At 51.9% G+C, this 18,816-nt stretch overlaps 1 protein-coding gene across 9 annotated transcripts in view; it reads right to left on the bottom strand.

Annotated features, from left to right (window-relative positions):
- PAX2 (paired box 2) overlaps nucleotides 1–18,527 on the bottom strand; it is a gene marked incomplete at both ends in the record, with an annotated part of 87,627 nt that extends 69,100 nt beyond the window's left edge. For 3 of the 9 annotated variants that reach the window (XM_080693606.1, XM_080693607.1, XM_080693609.1), the window contains 3 exons: nucleotides 14,039–14,236; nucleotides 14,958–15,126; nucleotides 18,422–18,527. In XM_080693606.1, coding sequence (XP_080549732.1) covers nucleotides 14,039–14,236; nucleotides 14,958–15,126; nucleotides 18,422–18,464 — 410 coding nt within the window. The remainder of the gene's footprint in view (nucleotides 1–14,038; nucleotides 14,237–14,957; nucleotides 15,127–18,421) is intronic. The other 6 variants (XM_080693608.1, XM_080693610.1, XM_080693604.1 and 3 more) reach the window with 3 other exon arrangements.
- Nucleotides 18,528–18,816: the final 289 nt, after the last annotated feature.

Raw genomic sequence — 18,816 nt, 5'->3', positions numbered from 1 at the left:
ATATCCCTGGGTTCAATTCCCAGTACCAAAAAATATTTTTTTCATTTATCCTTTAGCAATGGAAATAACTGCAGTGATTATGAAACTCGCATGCTTCCTGGAAATATCCAGATACGCAGATCATAGTCCACAGATTAGGTTTCAACTTGTCAAATATTTGCTCACTGCTTCCCTCTTCACTCTTCGTCCTTTGTCTTATCTCCATTTTCTCTCCCCTCTTCCCCTCCTCTTCCTGTTTACCTCCCTTTCCTCTCCTGCCCATGACATTTAAGAATCAGAGGAACTGTTCAAACCTATCACAGAAGGATTTTCCTCCACTACCATTTCATCTTAAGAAAAAAAAAAAAGCAAACTACAAAATGCAAAGCACCACAACCCAGGAAAATGCCGTGAAGCCAGGAAAATGCCAACCTTCAGCTCCTCAAGCAACAGCAGGCTCATCCCAGAGGCCCGCGCACTCGTATACACTGTCCACAGTACACACACACGCATGCACATGCGCACACGCACGCATGCATGCACAGAGGCTGGGCTTGCAACACGGACAAAGGCAACCATCACTTGACTAATTCTGTTCAATGGTCGGAGAACTGAGCCACAGAGTTTTTGGTCTTGTTTCTGTTTTCCAGGAAAATACACAGAACAGACCTGCTTTTTTTTGCGGGTCTGGGGATGGAACCCAGGGGTATTAGACCTCCGGGCTACACCCACTGCCCTATTTTTATTTTTTATTTTGAAACTGGGTCTCACTGAGTTGCAGAGGGCCTCACTAAGTAGCTGAGGCTGTCCACGAACCTCTATCCTCTGGTCTCAGCCTCCCGAATGCTGGGATGACAAGCGTGCGCCACCACGCCCAGCTCAGACCTGCTTCTTAATCCCAGCTGGGCTCACAGGACACCACAGGACACCGTCTCGTTCTCACTGGGGTACCCTTTTGGCTCTTCGGGCTTTCTTATTTAAAAGACATCAGTGTTTATGCACACACATTGACGCAGGAACACAGCACACGCTTGATGATTGCTAGCGCAATAAGAATAACTAACATTTATTGAGTCCTTAATATCTGAGGTGCAAGACTAAGCAGGTTTATGCGAATTGGCTCATTTAACCCTCAAGAGAACCTGAGAGAGGCCTGTGTGGTTATCCTCCTGTTATAGACGTGAGGACACTGAGTCCAGAGAGGACATGAGGCTGGCCCACATCCATGTAGCGCAGGAGTGGGGGAGCTAGATTCCAAGTCTGCTGGTTTCTCCCCAGAGCCTCCTTTCTTGCACTAAGCCGCATAGTGGGAGCTTAGCAAGTGTTTTTGGAATGGAAAAATGAAAGGATAAATTAGCGAAAAGCCAAATTTATTAAGAACCTGATATTCTCCCTTAAGATGGCAAAGAAGACTCCCTAATGGATGCCAGGCCTAACACATCGCTTATGCTTATTTGGACAAAGTGATTTCCTCCCTCACCAATGTTCAGGGAAGGAAAGGGCCCCTTGGCCGGGCTTATGCAGATACTGTCTCACCACTGGGCCCAGATCAACCTCCCTTCAAACTGGAAATCAAACCCAAATGCATCAAAAATGCATACTTTCTAGCTGGATATGGTGGCACATGCCTGTAATCCAAACCATTCAGGAGGCCGAGGTAGGAGAATCACAAAAGTAAAACATTGAAAAATATAAAATAAAATTAGATTAGGCATGTACGTCAGTGGCACAGTATCTCTGGATACAATCCCCAGCACTTAAAATATATATGTATGCTGGGCGTGGTGGCGCATGCCTGTAATCCCCGCGCTTGGGAGGCTGAGACAGGAGGATCACACAGGTTCAAAGCCAGCCTCAGCTACTTAGTGAGGCTCTCAGCAACTCAGTGAGACCCTGTTTCCAAATAAAGTATAAAATAGGTCTGGAAGTATAGCCAGGAAGTAGAAAAGCCCCTGGGTTCCACCCCAGTACCACACACACACACACACACACACACACACACACACTCACACACACACACACTCACACACACACACTCTCTCTCTCTACATACATATACATATACATATACATATACATATACATATACATACATATACATATACATATACTGTCTAACCACAACACTTTATGTTGACTCTGTGCATGGATAAAAAATGGAAAATCCAATCAATTGAGGATGTTCCTAAATCACCAGATCTTTGGCGTCCTATGGACAACTTTTATAGATGATTGACTAGAGTTCTGGGTCTCCATCCAGATGTTTGGGAGTTTTCACAGTCATTAGCCTGTTTGTCAGCGCGTGCTCAGGCATTTCCAAGACACATAAGTGAACACTAAAGAGAAAAAGAATAACCCAGAATAAAGGGACTAAAGAGGACAGGGGTAGCAGCTATTTGAAAAACCAGTCAGGCAAATGGCATTCTGGGAATGGGTTGCTACCTTGGAGATCCATTAGACTGTGGATCCAGCCCACAAGAGACTCGTATGCTTAAAGACCTTTAAAAGCCTCCTACAGCTGCATCCTTGACTGTCTACAGAACCGTACCAGTCAGATTCCTGCACAGCAAAGCTGATGGATCGATCCCAGCGTCCAGCCCCAGGAGCAGCCTGCCCTCGGTGCAGCCAAGCCACCGTCTCCTCACTGACTCCCTGAAAGCCTGTGTGTCTGCACGCTCAGGATCTCTATGGAGTGTCAGTACAGGCTGTAGATTTTGCGAAGCTTGGTGTAAATCTGGTCCGTGGCTTTGTCCGCATAACCCTATTTGTGATTTAGCGCTCTGCCTTTTCTCATCTCTTACCTCCATTTCCTTTCCTTCCTGCTTTTTAATACTGTTTATAACTTCCTTACTTGTAGCGTGGCATAGCTATCTTTCAGTGTCTCTAACTGATATACCCAAATGATTTTTCTCACCCACGTTCTCACTCCCCTCAACTTAATTTATGTCCTGGTAAATAGGAACTTCAGATTGTTCCATTCAGTAGCATTTAGGGTTACTGCTTTTATCACAGGGATCATGGACTCCTTGCAAGGGACATTTGTTTATTCTTATGAGCAGCCAGCTCTCCCTACACGTAAGGAGGCTGCGTGCGTGCGGGCATGCATGCACAATGTCCTCCTCGGTTTGTGCCTCTATGCTCCACTGCCTCGTGTCAATGCCACTTGGCACTGGCAAGAAGAGCCCAGAAAAACCATGATGTGGACGGCAACTGACCTCCAAACTGCTGGAGAAAAATCCTGGCTGTAGGCCCTCCCTGTTGATGACCACTGAGTTCTTTGAGGAGCGAGCACGCATATACCCAGCAGGCTGCTTCCTCCAGATTCTCCCTACAACATATCCCATCGTCGCAGAGCCGCAGAGAATGCTTACAATATTACTCACAAGCAAGCTCTGAGGGGTCCATTCTAGAGGTGTGAGTCGGCGGGGAACCAGGACAAGGCTTCCTTCCATTCTTAGTTCATCTGTTGCCCTTTCTCCTTCCCTTTAGTTCTTCCATACCTTCTTCCCATTCCTAACCTTGAACTCCAGCCTTTCCCTTCACACAAGAATCTGTCACAAGGGGAACAACCCCTCCAGAGAAGCAGTCGCCTGGCCTGACAGGCCTGGATACCAGTAGCCAGGGAGCCAGCCCATCACTCCAGTCCTGGAAATAAATCCCATTGTATTTGCATTTTAATTTTCCACATAAACAAAGGCCCAGAGTACTCGCTTGGGCAGCATCACTGGACGAATTTAATTAGAAATGAAAAGTTTATAGGGCCCTCTTTAATGCGATTAATGCTCAGTTAACATTTATCACATTCATATGCTGGAATCGCCTTTTCTAAGCAGCCACTAGCCATGAAATGAATTTCTCTCAACTTTTTTGTACCCACTCTGCGAGGTCCTCTCCTGAGGAGTCTGCATGACCTTCCAGGCTGGCTTCCTGGGACGAGGAGTCACCTGGTCTTGGAGTCAGAGGGAAGAGAGGTAGAGGAAGAGGCAGATGTGATGTGCTGGGTAGGGGGGCAGCCAACGTGAGCAAGCAAGAGAGAAGGGGAGCACGACTTGCAGGAGGTTGTGCCCTCCGCAGGGGCCCAGCGCTCAGCCCTGCAGCCTGGTGGGAAGACTTCAAATACTGCCCCTCTGGGTCTATTTAGCGGCCGAGGCCGGGCTGTGGCTGGTGTCCTTTCTTCCTGATTTCTGCCGTCTCTCTGCCACCCTGTCTTTCCTCTCTCCTTGGGGTTCTGTTAGGCTTTGCCTCCCAGGACCATAGTGACCAGGGTAAGGAACCCAAGTCCCCATCTTAGTATGTTTCCTTCCCTCTGCCTCTCCCAGAGGCCAGACAGTCACAGGCAGCAGGAAGAGGCCTGCCCTGGGAGGAGCAGAGGGAACTGGAATGTGAGACCCGTATGAGCTCCTAGATAAGGGCGGCCTTCCTTATCAAATCCTCTGCACTCTTCAGAGCCTACTGAGATTGACCTCCTAATCCAAACCAGCTAACCTGAGCAAGGAGGAGAAGGAGGAGGGACTAAGGGGAGGGGTGCCCACTCTGCGGAAGATAGGAGATAACTATCCTGGCCTTTGTCCCCATTCAAACACGAGTTCCCTAAGAGGACTTGGGCAGACACAAACAGAGTGACCGTTACCAGTTCTCCTAGTGCAGTCTTACACCACGCACACTCCAGCCATCACACGCAACTCCACACACTCACCTCCCGTGGAGCTAAAGCACACTGCTCACAAGCGCTCACATCCCCAGGCATGTGCGTGCCCAAAGTAATATGTTGGGATCCTCTGCGGACCTGACCCATTCCTTACCTACAGACCCATCAGGATGTCTACTGTGCTTTGACTCCACAGTCTCTGGATAGTGCTCACTAATGTCCCAAACAAGCAGGCCCTTCAAGCGACGATAGGAACTCTTGTTCAAACAATCCCATCAGCTGGAAACCTGAATAGCAAATCACCAGCTCCTGGTTTGATAAGCCTGACTCCTTCCGGGAGCTCCCTGGGATGCCAGAGTCATTGAGACAGCATCCCATGGCATGAAAACCAGGCTTAGCTAGACACCATAAGCCCACTGACTCTTTCTAAAGCAGAGCCACACACACATTCACCACCTTCTCTTGGGGCAACACACTAAGATAAGTAGCATTTTGTCTGTTAGTATCAGTATGAAACCTGGCAGGATACGAGGCTGAACGAGGGTCTCCTCGCTGGCCCTCTCTGTAGACCACCAGGCCTGATATTGCCCACAAGGTACTGCTCCCTCTGCTTCCTTCACTCCTTGCCACACATGGGCAAAGAGGCAGGAAGGAGCCCCAATGCTCGCTCCTATTTGCTTTGAGTTCTGGGCATCTTTTGTTCTCCCATTCAGCTCCTGCCCTCTCTCCCAATGCTCTCGGATTCCTGACTCCACTGGGCCTGCAGACTGAACACAGTTCCCTTTCCAGCCTGCTGCCCTGTCTCACATCCTGCCATGAGCTGCTCAACACGTCTGGAGTTTATCTTAGGACTATTTTCCTTTCCCCACATTATTACAATAAACTTGAACTTCTTTAGAATAGAAAGCCATCTGATGGTATCTTATGGTATCTCTCTCTCTCTCTCTCTCTCTCTCTCTCTCTCTCTCTCTCTCTCTCTCTCTCTCTCCAAAACACAAAATAACTTTTCATGTTCTCTCTCAGGAAAAACAAGAAAGGGTCCAGTTATTTTTGTGACTTTTCCTCTTTTACTGAAGAGTTCCAGGAACATAGAGCCAGTTCCTTCTGGCTCAGGTCAGGCCATTCTCCTCCTGTTTCCTATACGCTGAGCAGCTCCCTATGCATCTGCCGCTGTCCCACCTAGCCTTCAGGCCTTCTCCGTGTCTAGCCACTCTTCTGACCTAGAGCCTCTTCCTCATTTTCCCAGCCTCTGGGTAAGTGGGGAAGTTCTTGAAGGTCTGGAGAGAGCTCTGCTACTACCATGCCTCCTGCAGGGGGACCTGGTTTGCAGGTCTCAGGATCACAGCTCCGAGGAAGGGTCACACTGCAAACAGCATCTTATTGTCTGCTGATGCAATTGGTCCCTAACTAGCCCTGCCAACAGGGCTGGGCTTCAAGTATTGAAATGAGGATGAACAGCTGGTCACACAACTCTTCATCACAAAGTGATATGGCATCAGTGAAGCAAAGCCCCTCTTATTGGCGGGGGCTACCTTGAGTATGGAGTGTTACGATGCAAATAAAAATCAAAGGAATATTTGGCCCCAGTTTGCCTAAGTATGAGCCGAGGCATCTTCAGCCCAGCCTACTAGAAGCGCAGCCTTTGCCTGTAACTGTAGGTCACGTCCTGTGGGTCGTCCTTCCTTTCCCTCCTCTTGGCCTCAGAGCCCTGCACCTAAGAGCAGATACTGGTGGACACACAAACTCACACACAAAAGATACCAACTTATGCTTGTTTCTCGGCTCCTCGGGAGGCTGAGGTGGGAAGATTTAAAGTCGGCCTGGACAATTTAGTGAGACCCCGTCTTTGTGGGGGCAGGGGGGTTGGGATACTGAGGATTGAACATGGGAGCATTCTACCTTTCAGCTATACCCTAGCCCTATTTTATTTATTTATTTTGTTTATTTATTTATTTTTGTGATACTGGGGGTGGAATATAGGGGCATTCTACCTTTAAGCTACACCCCAGCCCTATTTTTTATTCTTTATTTTGAAATAGAGTCTCACTGAATTACAAAGGGCCTCACTAAGTAGCTGAGGCTGTCCTTGAACTGCAATCCTCCTGTCTCAGTCTCCCAAATGCTGGAGTTACAAGCATGTGCCACCATGCCAGGCTCTATTTTTTTTTAAATTTTGAAACAGGGCCTAAGTTGCAGAGGGCCTCACTAAGTAGCTAAGGCCAATGTCAACATGCAAGCTTCCTATCTCAGCCACCCAAGTACTGGGATTACAAGCATGTGCTGATACGCCCAGCTAGGTGTGTGTGTGTGTGTGTGTGTGTGTGTGTGTGTGTGTGTGTGTGCGCGTGTGTGTGTGTGCACGCACAGGTTACTGGGGCTTGAACCCAGGGGTGTTGAACCTTTGAGCTACACCCCTAGCCTTATGTATTTATTTACCTTTATTTTTATTTTGAAATAGGGTTTCATTAAGTTGCAGAGGGCCTTGCTAACTTGCTGAGGCTAGCTGCAAACCTGCGATCCTCCTGTCTTAAGTCTCTTCAGTTCTGGAATTACTGGCATGCACCACCACAGCTGGCTCTAGTGAGACCCCGTCTTCAATTTTTAAAAATAATAATGATAATAAAATAAAAAGGGCTGGGAATGTAGCTCAGTAGCAGAGCACCTGGGCTTAATCCCCTGTACCACACAAATAATTAATTAACCTTTATACAGATGAGCCATTGTGAATATATTGAGGTGGCACTTTGGTAGCACCAAAACAAAAAATGTGAGACAAGAGAAACTACCTCCACCCAGTGGTTCGGTGGTAGATAAACCCTGGTGACTTTGCACCACCTGGCACTTCTGTCTTTTGGGCATTGGTGGGAGACACTGTCTCCTCCAGATACACCAGGTAGGTGAGCTCTACTGGATGCTCTGGACCAACTTTTGGTGGAGCAGGAACTATGGGAAAACAGGCAGGGACCAGAGAACTTACACGCCAGATGAGCACTTTTCATGCCTTCTTTGAAGGAACAAGAAGTGGGAAAAGACTTCTTTCCAGAAGATACATTTTCCTTTTTCTCTTTCTTTCTTTCTTTCTTTTTTTTTTTTTTTTTCGGGTCTGGGGATGGAACCCAGAGGCATTCGACCTCCGAACTACACCTCCTTCCCTATTTTTTATTCTTTATTTTGAAACAGGGTCTCACTAAGTTGCGGAGGGCCTCACTGAGCAGCTGAGGCTGTCCACGAACCGCTATCCTCCAGTCTCAGCCTCCCGAATGCTGGGATTACAAGTGTGTGCCACCATACCCGGCTCTATCTTTTTCTTTTCTTTCCTTTCCTTTTCTTTTTCTTTTTTCTTTTTCTTGCAGTACTGAGAGTTGAGCCCAGAGGTATTCTACCATGGAGTTACCTACCACCAGTCCTATTTTTAGTTTTTATTCTCTATTTTGAAACAGGGTCTCACTAAGTTTTGTAGAGCCTCACTGAGTAGCTGAGGCTGGTCAAAAACCTGTGATCCTCCTGACTCAGCTTCCCAAGCACAGGGAATACAAGCAGGCACCACCACATCCAGCTTACATTTTCCTCTTAATATAAGAACTTCAATCTTAATATAAGTTAGCAATGAGGAGCGGCTCAGGACAGACCTGAGCACTAAGCACAGAAGCGACAGCCGCAGAGCCGGGAGCTGGGAATGGACAACAGCCCCTGGTTGAAGGTGTTCCTTCGGTAGTCCTGACAAGAAGACTGGGAAGCAGCACCCCCAGTGCACGAGGGCTCAGAGGCAGCCCCTTCAGAGACAGGCTTTGGGGGGCTTTGGTGCAGAACATGTTCTGCACCGGCTACTACTATTGCTACTCTTGTCAGCCACAGCAAGCCCCTTCCCTAGGTGCCATCCCAAACGTGTCCCTGACACCCCAACTCTCCTCCCCTGGGTCTGCTTTGCACAACAATCCCTTGACCTTGCACCAAAAGGCAGCAAAGCCTCTGCCCTCCCTTGCCACTTCCCCATAGCCTCCCCAAACTTCTCTTTTCCAGGCACCCCTATTTCTCTTCTCTAGGGGCTGCTCCTGCAGGGCCCCATCTCCACTTGGCTAATTCCCCCTGTGTCCCCTCTATTGAACTGTTGTGTTGTCCATTTCCCTGTGACAAGAGCTCTGGTTACAGAGTTATTGATTGGTTTTCATGCAGACAGATGGGCCCTTCCTGGTCTCCCATCGAAATCCCTGGCTGTATAGGCTGATTGTTGCCTCTCGGGGTGTAGGATTGCACTGGAGACCACCCTCCACGCAGCCTCCTTGGCCCGGGCTGTGGACGGTAATAAATGGAGGCAGCCTGAGCGATAATAAAAGCAATTGAGTAGGTTACCTGTGCAGACACAAGATTTATGCCTCTTCATATTTGATGTGATTGTTTTATTGAGTTACCAGAATGGTTGGGGCACCATTTATATATTTATTTATTTAGGGTTTTCCCCCTCTCTTTTCTTCTTTGCATCATCCTCCAAATCCCACCTGGAGCTTTCGTTAGGAATAGCCCCTCCTGTCTGCCTCGTCTTAAAAGTTTGCCAACTGAGATAGGAACTCAGGGCAACCAGCCACTGTCCTCACCTGAGGGCCATGTTGCGGCCTGAACACCCCACAAGCCAGCCAACAGGGAGCTCGTCAGACCATCAGATATGACGCTGGCCAAGGACACCTGGCTGAAACAACTGAGCCAACAAAAATGGGCTCTTCAGAGAGACAACTCCAGCTCCTGTTAAAGAATAAGATCCATGGTCACCCTGCTTCACACACTACTTTAAGGATGGAGACCTTAACAGAGACTCTCTGGGAAGCAAGTTTTCTTAGACAGAAACTGCTCTTTGTGGCCCCAAATCTGCTAGACCCAACGTCCCAAAGGCAAGTTCTCTGCCCTTATTTCTCTCACCCCTCTGTGGGTAGAAGTCTTTCCTTTTTTTTTTTTTTCTTTTTTTTGCGGGTCTAGGGGTAGAACCCGGGGGCATTTGACCTCCAAGCTACACCCCCTGCCCTATTTTTTATTCTTTATTTTGAAACCAGATCTCACTGAGTTACAAAGGGCCTCACTAAGTAGCTGAAGCTGTCTGCAAATCACGATACTCCGGTCTCAGCCTCCCAAATGCTGGGATTACAAACGTGTGCCACCACGCCCGGCTAGAAGTCTTTTTCTTAACTCATCAATTCCTTCCTCTTTGCCCTAAAACCAACAGTGCTGATCACCAAACAGCCACAAGGACATGGAGTTGTGGCAGGCAATACCACCCCTCAGTCCTAGTTTATGCCAAGCCAAGCCCAAGAATCAAACATGCAATGTTCTAAACCTGAGTTTCAGAGAAGGAGAAACAGACCCTAGTCCTGAACACATCTTCAGCATTCTGGGATGAACAGCTCCCAGCTTACTTGGAAAGATAACTGGTAGACCACTGTCACCCCACTGCTAGACCTTTGATGAAGACTTGACACAGGGGACACCTGAATGACACAGGCCCGGCATTCTTTAACACAACACAGGGGTTTTCACCCCATTGAAGCTGATGTTGCCAGTGCTCAGAGAAGGAATGTGCTCAGTTTGAGCCAAGTAAGTTAAGGGAGAGTACCAGCAGTGGGTGAGCAACAAACCCTGAAAGGGTCCACTCCAAAGAGGCAGGGTGGGGAGTCCTTGGCTCTCAAGAAGTGTAGGGCAGCCTTGAAAAGTTAGAAGGTGATGACCTTACTGTCAGCTCATCCCAAGACTGCACCCTCGGGGGGTCTTCAGTAATCCTAGACTTTGTCCGGAGTTTGAGCTCTTCTTTCAAAGAAGCTGCATTCCCGGCTCAGAGCAACAGCCAACCCAGAAGACACTGGCACATAATCAGGGAAATTCTTCCCACCTAGTCAATTGCTCAGCCGTATAAGTAGATGACTTTTCCCTCTTTCAGTAGCCTGGATCCCCTTCCATATCTTCCCCCTCCAGGCCATTTCCCATACCAGGCTTCAATATGAAGTTGTCTGTTTATAAACACTGGCTATCCAAGCAGCAGTGCACAAGCTGAAGACCTGGCAACTCCATGGCAGTGATCAGTCACCCAATATTTAGAATGATCCAGATAAATTCCATGTGCTAAGTAACTCAGTCAACTCTCAGGATTTTGGACAGTGGTCTCTGGGAGTGAAGAGACCCAAAGAAGCATGTCCGTGAGGATTTGCTAAAAGAGAATGCAGGTAGGATGGCCAAGCCTTTATCGTGACAGAATCAGAGAATGCCAAAATCATTTTTAAAGCATGAAAAGCAATTTAGTTTATAGCCATAACAGCATATTTCAAGTGCGGCGACAGCATCTGTTTTGGGGAGGAGATGAAAAACCTTTGGCTCAGGTGGGTGAGCATGTGTGGACTTCCTTTCTTGCCAACACTGGCTCCTGCACACCCTTACTCATAACTGTTATAAAGAACTCAACACAGCCTGGGGTGGTAGTGCATGCCTGATCCCAGGAGGCTGAGACAGGGGATCAGAGGTTCAAGGCCAGGCTCAGCAACTTAGCAAGGCCCTCAACAACTTAGCAAGACTTTGTTTCAAAATAAAGAATAAAGAGGGCTCTGCAACTTAGTGAGACCCTGTTTCAAAATAAAGAATAAAAAATATGGCAGGAGGTGTAGCTCGGAGGTCAAATGCCTCTGGTCCCAAACCCGCAAAAAAAAAAAAAAAAAAAAAAAAAAAAAAAAAAAAAGGGTTGGAGACGTAGCTTGGAGATAGAATATCCCTCAGTTCAACTCCCTGTATCAAAAAAATAAAAAAAGAACCCAGCACAGGTGGACACCTCACCAATGATAAAGCTCTGAACTTAAAAACTCCCAGTTCCCTATTTTGCACAGAGAAAAATTTTCTACAGCAAGTAAGAATTCTCAAAACTGAGAAAGGCACAGTTCCTGACATAACCAGCGGCGGCAGGTACATCCTGCCTTTATCAAGCATTAGAGTGAAACACATCTCAGATTAATTGTCCTCTTCATAGCAGAGCACCTGCCGGATGGCATTAAAGATGGAGTACCCAGGTGCATCCCAGGAGCACACTGGGAAGCCCCTAGAATTCTTCTCAAAATATGAACCATGGGAACATTCTGCCCAAAGCAAAATCAAGAAGAGCCCGAGTATTCCTTGTTGGCAAAACAGGCCATGAAGCCCAGCGCAGCCTGGGAAGCCAATGCCTCCCCTTTCTTTCCTACCTTCAGCGACACCTGCCAAAAGATGGTGTTTCCTCACACCCAAAGGAAGCCAACATGCCCCTCAGGTGACAGTCCCTGTGCTACGCAGACTCTGAGGCTGTCAGAGCTGTCATCTGAGGTTGCTCTTTCCCCCACAATCATCACACAGGTGGCTTACTTGCCTACTATCTATCTCCCAGTTCTGGTGAGTACACCTCAAGGCCTCCAAAACTTGATCCTAGGGTTGCCTGTCCCTGCTCTCTTTAGCTGTTCAAGATGAGACATTCCTAAACTTGTGTTGACGCCAGCATACACAAAACATCTCAGCCAGTGAGGCGGGAGAGGAAGCAGGGGGTGTCAGACAGGGCTGCCACCACACCTGCCCCGTTGCTCATACCACACAATTCTTGAGAAACAAGTCATCTTAACTCTCTATGTCTTGGGTTCCTCCAAATGCTTGCAAATCCAACCCAATCACTGGCAACAAGCATCTCAAATATCCTCCAGAACACGGACACCCAGTCCAGTGACTGCTCCTCCGCCCGGCCACTCTTGGTTTTTAGCTGTTCTCCTCCCGAGACCTCGGTTCCAGCTCACTGCTGGAACCAGCCACCAGCCAAAAAAGAGTCTCAGTATGGCTCAAAAAACCATGTTTTGTCCCCTTTCCCTCCCTAACTGCCACTCCTGTCTCAGTCCCCAAGCTCCCCCAACCTCCTGTGGACTTTTAAATGTAAAGAACTTATTCCTCTCACAAACCACTCCGTCTTTCTAGCTCCTTTGGAAGACGTCTGAATGTCAAACCTCCATGTTTTCAATACCTGGCTGAGCCAGACCCAGGGAGCTGGAGGGGTTTGGAGGGTGTATAATTAGCGGATCAGTATTATGTTACCCTGTTCATAACTGAATAACCATTTTAATACAGATGGCACACACTGGGATAATTTCTGGGGTCGCCTCACAGTACGTTACAGCACGAGTGTGACAGAGGGAATCTTCTTTAGCCAAGGTACATTCTACCAGCTAATTTTACCTGCTGTTTTCAGGATGATTTGGGATAATTCCATATCATTTGCAAAATATTTTTTAAAAACCATGATGGGTGATGCCAGTTTCAGAAAAAGGCACCATCTGAATTATTAGTTGTCCTGATAATGAGCCTTTGAAGAATGCAAGGAATAACAAAGTATAAAACTCTTAGCTTTCCTCTCTTTGGGGGATGTGTTAGAGTGGGGGGGGGGCAAGGCTGCCCAAAACTTGCTTCTGCCCAGCAGATGAGTAGTACGGGGGCTGCATGTACAACTTTCAGGTGCCACAGTTCTGCAACGATGAAGCCATCCTGGGTTCCTGGGCCCCTTCCTGCTTGGCTTTGTAGCCACCCTAGACAGGGACGTTGGCACGCTGGCCGGGGGTGGGCACATGGAGCCCTTGTGTTTTTCCAGAGAGCACACTGGCATGGTTTGGGGATTAGGATGCCCAACTATCCTCTATGTTGAGCTGACTCTGGCCTGTGCCATCCCCACATGCCTGACCCTGTCATCAGTACAGAGACTTCAGCCTCAGCTAGGCGCCTTTGGTGGTTGGGGGCATCTCCCAAGGTGCGGTCTCAAGGCCTGAGTTCTCCCTCCCTGCCTGGCATCCCATTCCTTGTTCAGCTCCTCTACTCCCTGCCAATGGCTGGCCGGTGGTTGGCATTTGCTCTGCAGGCCTGGATGCCAGTGCTTGCAGGCCGGAAATGTGTGTGGAGCTGGCTAGTAAGACCTGGGCTCCTGGGAGGCACGCTTTGTGGGAGTTGGCTGGCAGCGTAGAGAAGCCAGGACCAATGGCTGCCCCTGGGGAAGGGAGCATGACTTTAGAAAGGGGAGTCTGTTTGGAGGGGATGAATAGACACTGGTCATTTTAAAGGCTTTGCTACGGGCTGTGATTGTCTCTAGATCCCGAGGCGTGTAATCTTGGAGTCTTAATTACCACAAACACTTGGATTCATTTCCAGGACGCCAGCGGGAGGAACCTGGCAGGGAATACCCAGCTCTGAACTGGAGACCGCCCTGTCTGTCTGTCTATCTCTTTGCCTCCCAGGTCCTCTCTCCCTGCCCAAAGGACTTCAGGCTGGGAACTGGAATGAAGGGTAGAGGCTGGACAAAGAGCAGAGACCAGGCCCAGGAAGACACCCGAACAGGCAGACACTGGGAGCTAAAGTCTGGCCCTGCAGGCCCCGGGGCTTGCTCACCTGTTGATGGAAGAGACGCTGGGCACTGTGTCGTTGTCGCAGATGCCCTCAGCCAGGAGCCGGTCTCGGATCTCCCAAGCGAACATGGTTGGGTTCTGCCGCTTGTATTCAGCAATCTTGTCCACCACTTTGGGCGTTGCCACCTTGGGCTTGGAGCCCCCGATGACACCAGGCTTGATGCTGCCAGTCTCGTAGTACCTGCGCCGGGAAGGCCGGCGGGTCAGCGAGAAGCAGGCTGTGGCAGGGGCAGGGGGGCTGCAGGCTCTGAGGCCGCTGTGCCGCTCTCCTGCCCAAGGCAGCAGTGTGGAGGGAAAAGGCTGTTGTGGCGGAGCTGACTTCCAGAGGGTGCTTGCAGAGAATAAGGGGGATAGCTGGGGGTGCTCCCTCCTGGGAGAGCACCACACCAGGACCTGGGTGTGCCCTGGCCGGCACCCTTAAGGTGCATGTCCAGCCTTTCACTTGGGAAAAGCAAAAGGAATAATTCTGAGGGACCTCAAAGCAGACCGGGGCTAGGACCCCACCTCCAGCCCTTTCTTACTGAGCACTGAGCCCCTGTGGGCACCAGGACCCTCTTTCTGCCTCCTGCATGCTGCCTCTTCTCCTGGGGACCTGTTTTTTGTTCCTCATCCCACTCCTCCAGCATCCACAGTTAACTCACCAGGGAAAGCATCCCTCACTTTCTGAAGCTGCACCCAGGGCTGTCTTCCCCCCAGGGCCCTGGAGCCGGCAGGTACCCGGTTGACTCTGCTCCACCCTGCGGCTGCCCCCACCTCCACGGCTGCCTTTTCTAAATAAAGCTGTTTAGATCCCTTGGAGTTCGGGGTCTCCCTCTCCTGCTTGGCACCCTCCACTTTTAGCCAAACCTTGGGGGCCAGGGAAGTGGGCCGGTGTCTCCCGGGAGAGAGTTCTGGGCCCTCACCTGCCCAGGATTTTGCTGACGCAGCCGTGGCTGACCCGCAGTTGCCGGGAGATGTCACAGGGCCGCACACCCTGGTGGGCCAGTTCCACGATGCGCTGCCTCACCACGTCGGGAAGGGGCCGGCCGTTCACAAACACCCCCCCGAGCTGGTTCACACCCCCGTGCCCTGCTGGGGAGAGACAAGAAAAAACACAACACCCCACACACAGCAGGGCCGGCCATTAGTCAGGGTCCACAGCCCGCGACGTGCGAAGGGAGCGGGCAGGGCTGAGGGGCACGCTCCGAGCTCTCGGGGTAGAGTGACTGGGCCGAGCCAGGCGGAGGGTCGGGGACTGGAACCGCCGCCGTAGAGACGCGGGAGCACGGACGCTAGGCGGGCGGAGGGCTGGGGCGAGACGCACCTGCAAGAGCAGGGCTCCGCAAAGGAGAAAAAGGGAAGGAATGCGGAGGCCGGGAGACAGTGAAGAGGGAAAGGAGGAGGAAAACAGCCAGGGGCGTTAATGCCAGTGGGGACGAGTGTAGGAAAGGGGGACAGGAAGGCTGAGAAGCGGGATACCGCCGCCCCGCAGGAAGGAAGCAGATTCGGTGCGAGCGGGACCCTTGGAGAAGGATGATTCTGGGGAGCAGAGAGAGAAGCTAGGTCGCACACACTCCTTTTTTCCTACCTCTTCTCTTGCATTTATTTAGTTATTTTTATTTTTTATCAGAATTATACTACTTCTCCTGTTTATTTTTATTTTTTAGTTTTGTTTTTTCTGGGGGAGCTTTTCTTTTCCTTTTTCTATTTCTTTTTTCCTCCCTGTCTTTAGATATTTAGGAGCCATAGCTCCGCCTCACCTCCGGTCCAAAGTGGAAAGAAAATCTGGTGGAGGCGGGAGGGCGGAAGACTCTGGGGCCTGGGACCCGCGGCGCTCGGAGGCGGGGAGGCTGCCGAGAGCTGCGCGCTGGGCTGCGGCAGCCGGAGAACGCAGGCTGCTCGGGTGGGTCCGCCTGCCGCGCCGCCGCGCCCGGGCCCGGCGTGGGTCCGTCCAGCTCGCCTGGCACAGGCCGCACCTATGGGCTGAGGACTCCCGGGGCAGCCAACGTAGCCGGCCCACGCCGTTTCAGGTCCCTCTAACCTCGGGTCCCGGTGGCCGCCCGGGGAACCGAGCAGCAAGGGCATTTATTCGCTCTCCTAGCCAAGAAGGAGGCGCTGGGTGTCTGGGCTCAGCCAGCTCCCAGCCCTGGAGCCCAGGTGGCCACGGGGCCAGGCCTGAGGGCGCTGCCCGGAGCTCCCTCCTCTCTGGCCTACAGCAGCTAGAAATCCTGCGCCCGAGCGATCCACCTGCGGCCTGCGGTCACTGGGCCAGCCCAGCACCGTAGCAGCGCGGTCAAGCCAGCCGGGCCAGCGACCTACAGCCCCTGCCTGCTAGACTCCGGCGAGTTTCGGAGAGAGCGGGAACACCCTGCGCCCCCCCCCCGCCCCACTTCTCTCCGTTTCTTTCTGGGGGAAGCCTGGGCGAAAGCCCTGGGGAGGGGCCTCTGATCGGACAGCCAGCGCCTCTCATCTCACCCCACCGTTCCTACGGCCTCCCCATCTCTAACCCGCTCCTCGCCCCGCCCCTCCCTCCAAACCCCGAGCATCAATAATTGAGGCCCCGGGAGAACTCGCGTTACCGGGATGAAAGGGCGGCAGCTGCGGGCAGATTAAAGATGAATAATTCAGCCTCCCCGGGCTCGGGGCCCGGCCTTTCAGCCCCGTCTAAGGGGTGGCGATAGGAAGGGACGCGGCCGGGGCCGGGGCCGGCGGCCGGCCGGGGCGGCGCTCGGTCGGGCCTGGAATGCGCCACTGCCGGCCGCGCCGACTCGGGCTGCGGCTGCCGCCGGTCCGCCCGCCGCGGTGCGGCTCTCTCCCTTCCTCCGACCACCGTCTGCCGTCCTGGCTCCCCTCTGGGTTTCAAGGTGGAGCGGCCAGGACTCCGCAGGTCCCGGGCGCAATCCGCAAGAGAAGGGAGAGAAGCTGCAGCCGGGCCGCGAGGCCGGCGGGCGGGCGCGGGCGGTGTGGACCCCGCTGCACTCCCTCCGAAAAGGAGCGGAGCTTCCAGGCCTGCGGAGACGCGCGGCGGCCTGAAGCCCCCGGCTCGGGTTTCCTGTACTTGGAAATTATTTAGGAAAATATATTTTATCCTAGGAGTAGTTGTTTTTTAGCCATGCCCCTGTAAAGGTAAATATATGCTTAGAGAAATACAGTTCTCTCTTCTTGTCTCTCTCGTCTTAAGCCCAGGTTTAAATCAGGTCTAAAAAGTTTCCTTGTGGAAAGTTACAAATTATCTTTAATTATTAATCTACAGATGGGGAAGGGTTTCCTATTTATAATCTTGTCTTTTTTTTTAAGCCTGGTTAAAATCTCACAAACAGTTTTCCAAGTTAAAATCACAACAGGAATTAGCTAAATTCGCATTTCATTAAAAACAATTCCCTCCCTTTCCTATTTCTTTTCTTTATTTCTCTCTTTTCTATACCGTCCTTTCCGTTTTCTTTCTGTGCTCGCCTTCCTCCTGTTTTAATTTCTCTTTCATTGCTCCCCCGCTTTGGCATTTGCCTTCCTTTTGTTCTTTTCCCCTCGTTTTTCGCTCTCTGCTGAGCCCCTGGCCAGGATGCTGACGGCAGGGTCCTCAACAGGGAGCAGGGTGTAGACTAGGAGCCCCGGGCTGAGAGCGGAGGGGAACTGCCCAGGGCCTGGGAAGGGTCCTGCTCAGCTCTGCGTGACTTCGCTGTAAACCCGCTTTGTTTTTAGAGCTTCTCCCAGGGCAGAGGAGGAGAGGATGACCACCGTGTCCTGCCAACCTCAGATTCTCAACTCAAAGGGAAAGGAAGGGGATGAAGAGGTAGGGAGGTGGGAAAGAAAAAAAAAAAGGAAAGAAGTATTTCAAACCAGCCCCCAAGAAGCCTTGACTAGGCTGGAAGGACCGAGAGGGCTGAGGGCTGCGGGTCAGAAGGTGGCACCCCACCCCACACCCCCTGCCCAGCTGTCCTGACACGGAGAGTGCCCGGGTGAGGAGCCTCCTCCCGGACACCCACGACTCCTAAGTTTGACAAAGGGAGGGAAGAGAGGAGAGAAGAGGGAGAGAGAACCCACAACAAGGCCCCCTGAAAACTGTCTCCATCGTCCTACAGCCCAGGGCAAGAGGCTGACTAGCGAGTGGGTGGCTGGACCCGGGCCCCAGGCCGTGGATCCCACGATCTCAAAAGGAGCAGGTGGGATGAGCAGAGGCAGGTGATGGGCACCAGGGAAGGAAGGAAGGCGGGCGGCAGGCAGGAAGAGAAGCGGCTGGAGGCGGTAGAAACACCGGGCGCGGGAAGGAGGCAGGACGGAGAGAGGGCCCGGGAAAGGCGACCGCGGCCTCCGAGATGGGACCTGCGAGCGGGCCGGGCGGCTGGGCCGGGCAGGGCTGAGCGGGGTGGAGCCGGGCGCCGGTACTCACGGTGCATCGCGGAGAAGGGGTCTGCTTTGCAGTGCATGTCCATGGGGAGGCGGAGGAGCGGGAGCAGCGCGGCCGCCGCCGCCGTGTCGCCTCGCAAACTCAACTTCAGGACTTGAGGAGAGAAGGGAGGGACGTGAGGAGGGAGGGCCGAGGCGGGGGCGCTGCGCCGCTCCCCGCCGGGACTCCTCGGGCCGCCGGGGCTGGCGACCGCAGTGGCCGCAACTTCCCGCCGTCGGGCGCGGGGCCGGGCGGTCAGCGCAGCGGCCTGGGGGCGGCGGGCCGGGCCGGGGGGCACTGGGGGCGCATCGCTCGCGCGGCGGCTGCGGCCAGCTCTGGAGCCGGGCGGGGCGGCGGCTGGCTCAGCCTCCCCGGACCCCGGGCATCGGCGAGGCGCC

Source organism: Muscardinus avellanarius (assembly GCF_963383645.1).
Source record: "Muscardinus avellanarius genome assembly, chromosome: 4".
NCBI classification, from domain to species: domain Eukaryota; kingdom Metazoa; phylum Chordata; class Mammalia; order Rodentia; family Gliridae; genus Muscardinus; species Muscardinus avellanarius.
This window is presented reverse-complemented; position numbering and strand designations above follow the sequence as displayed.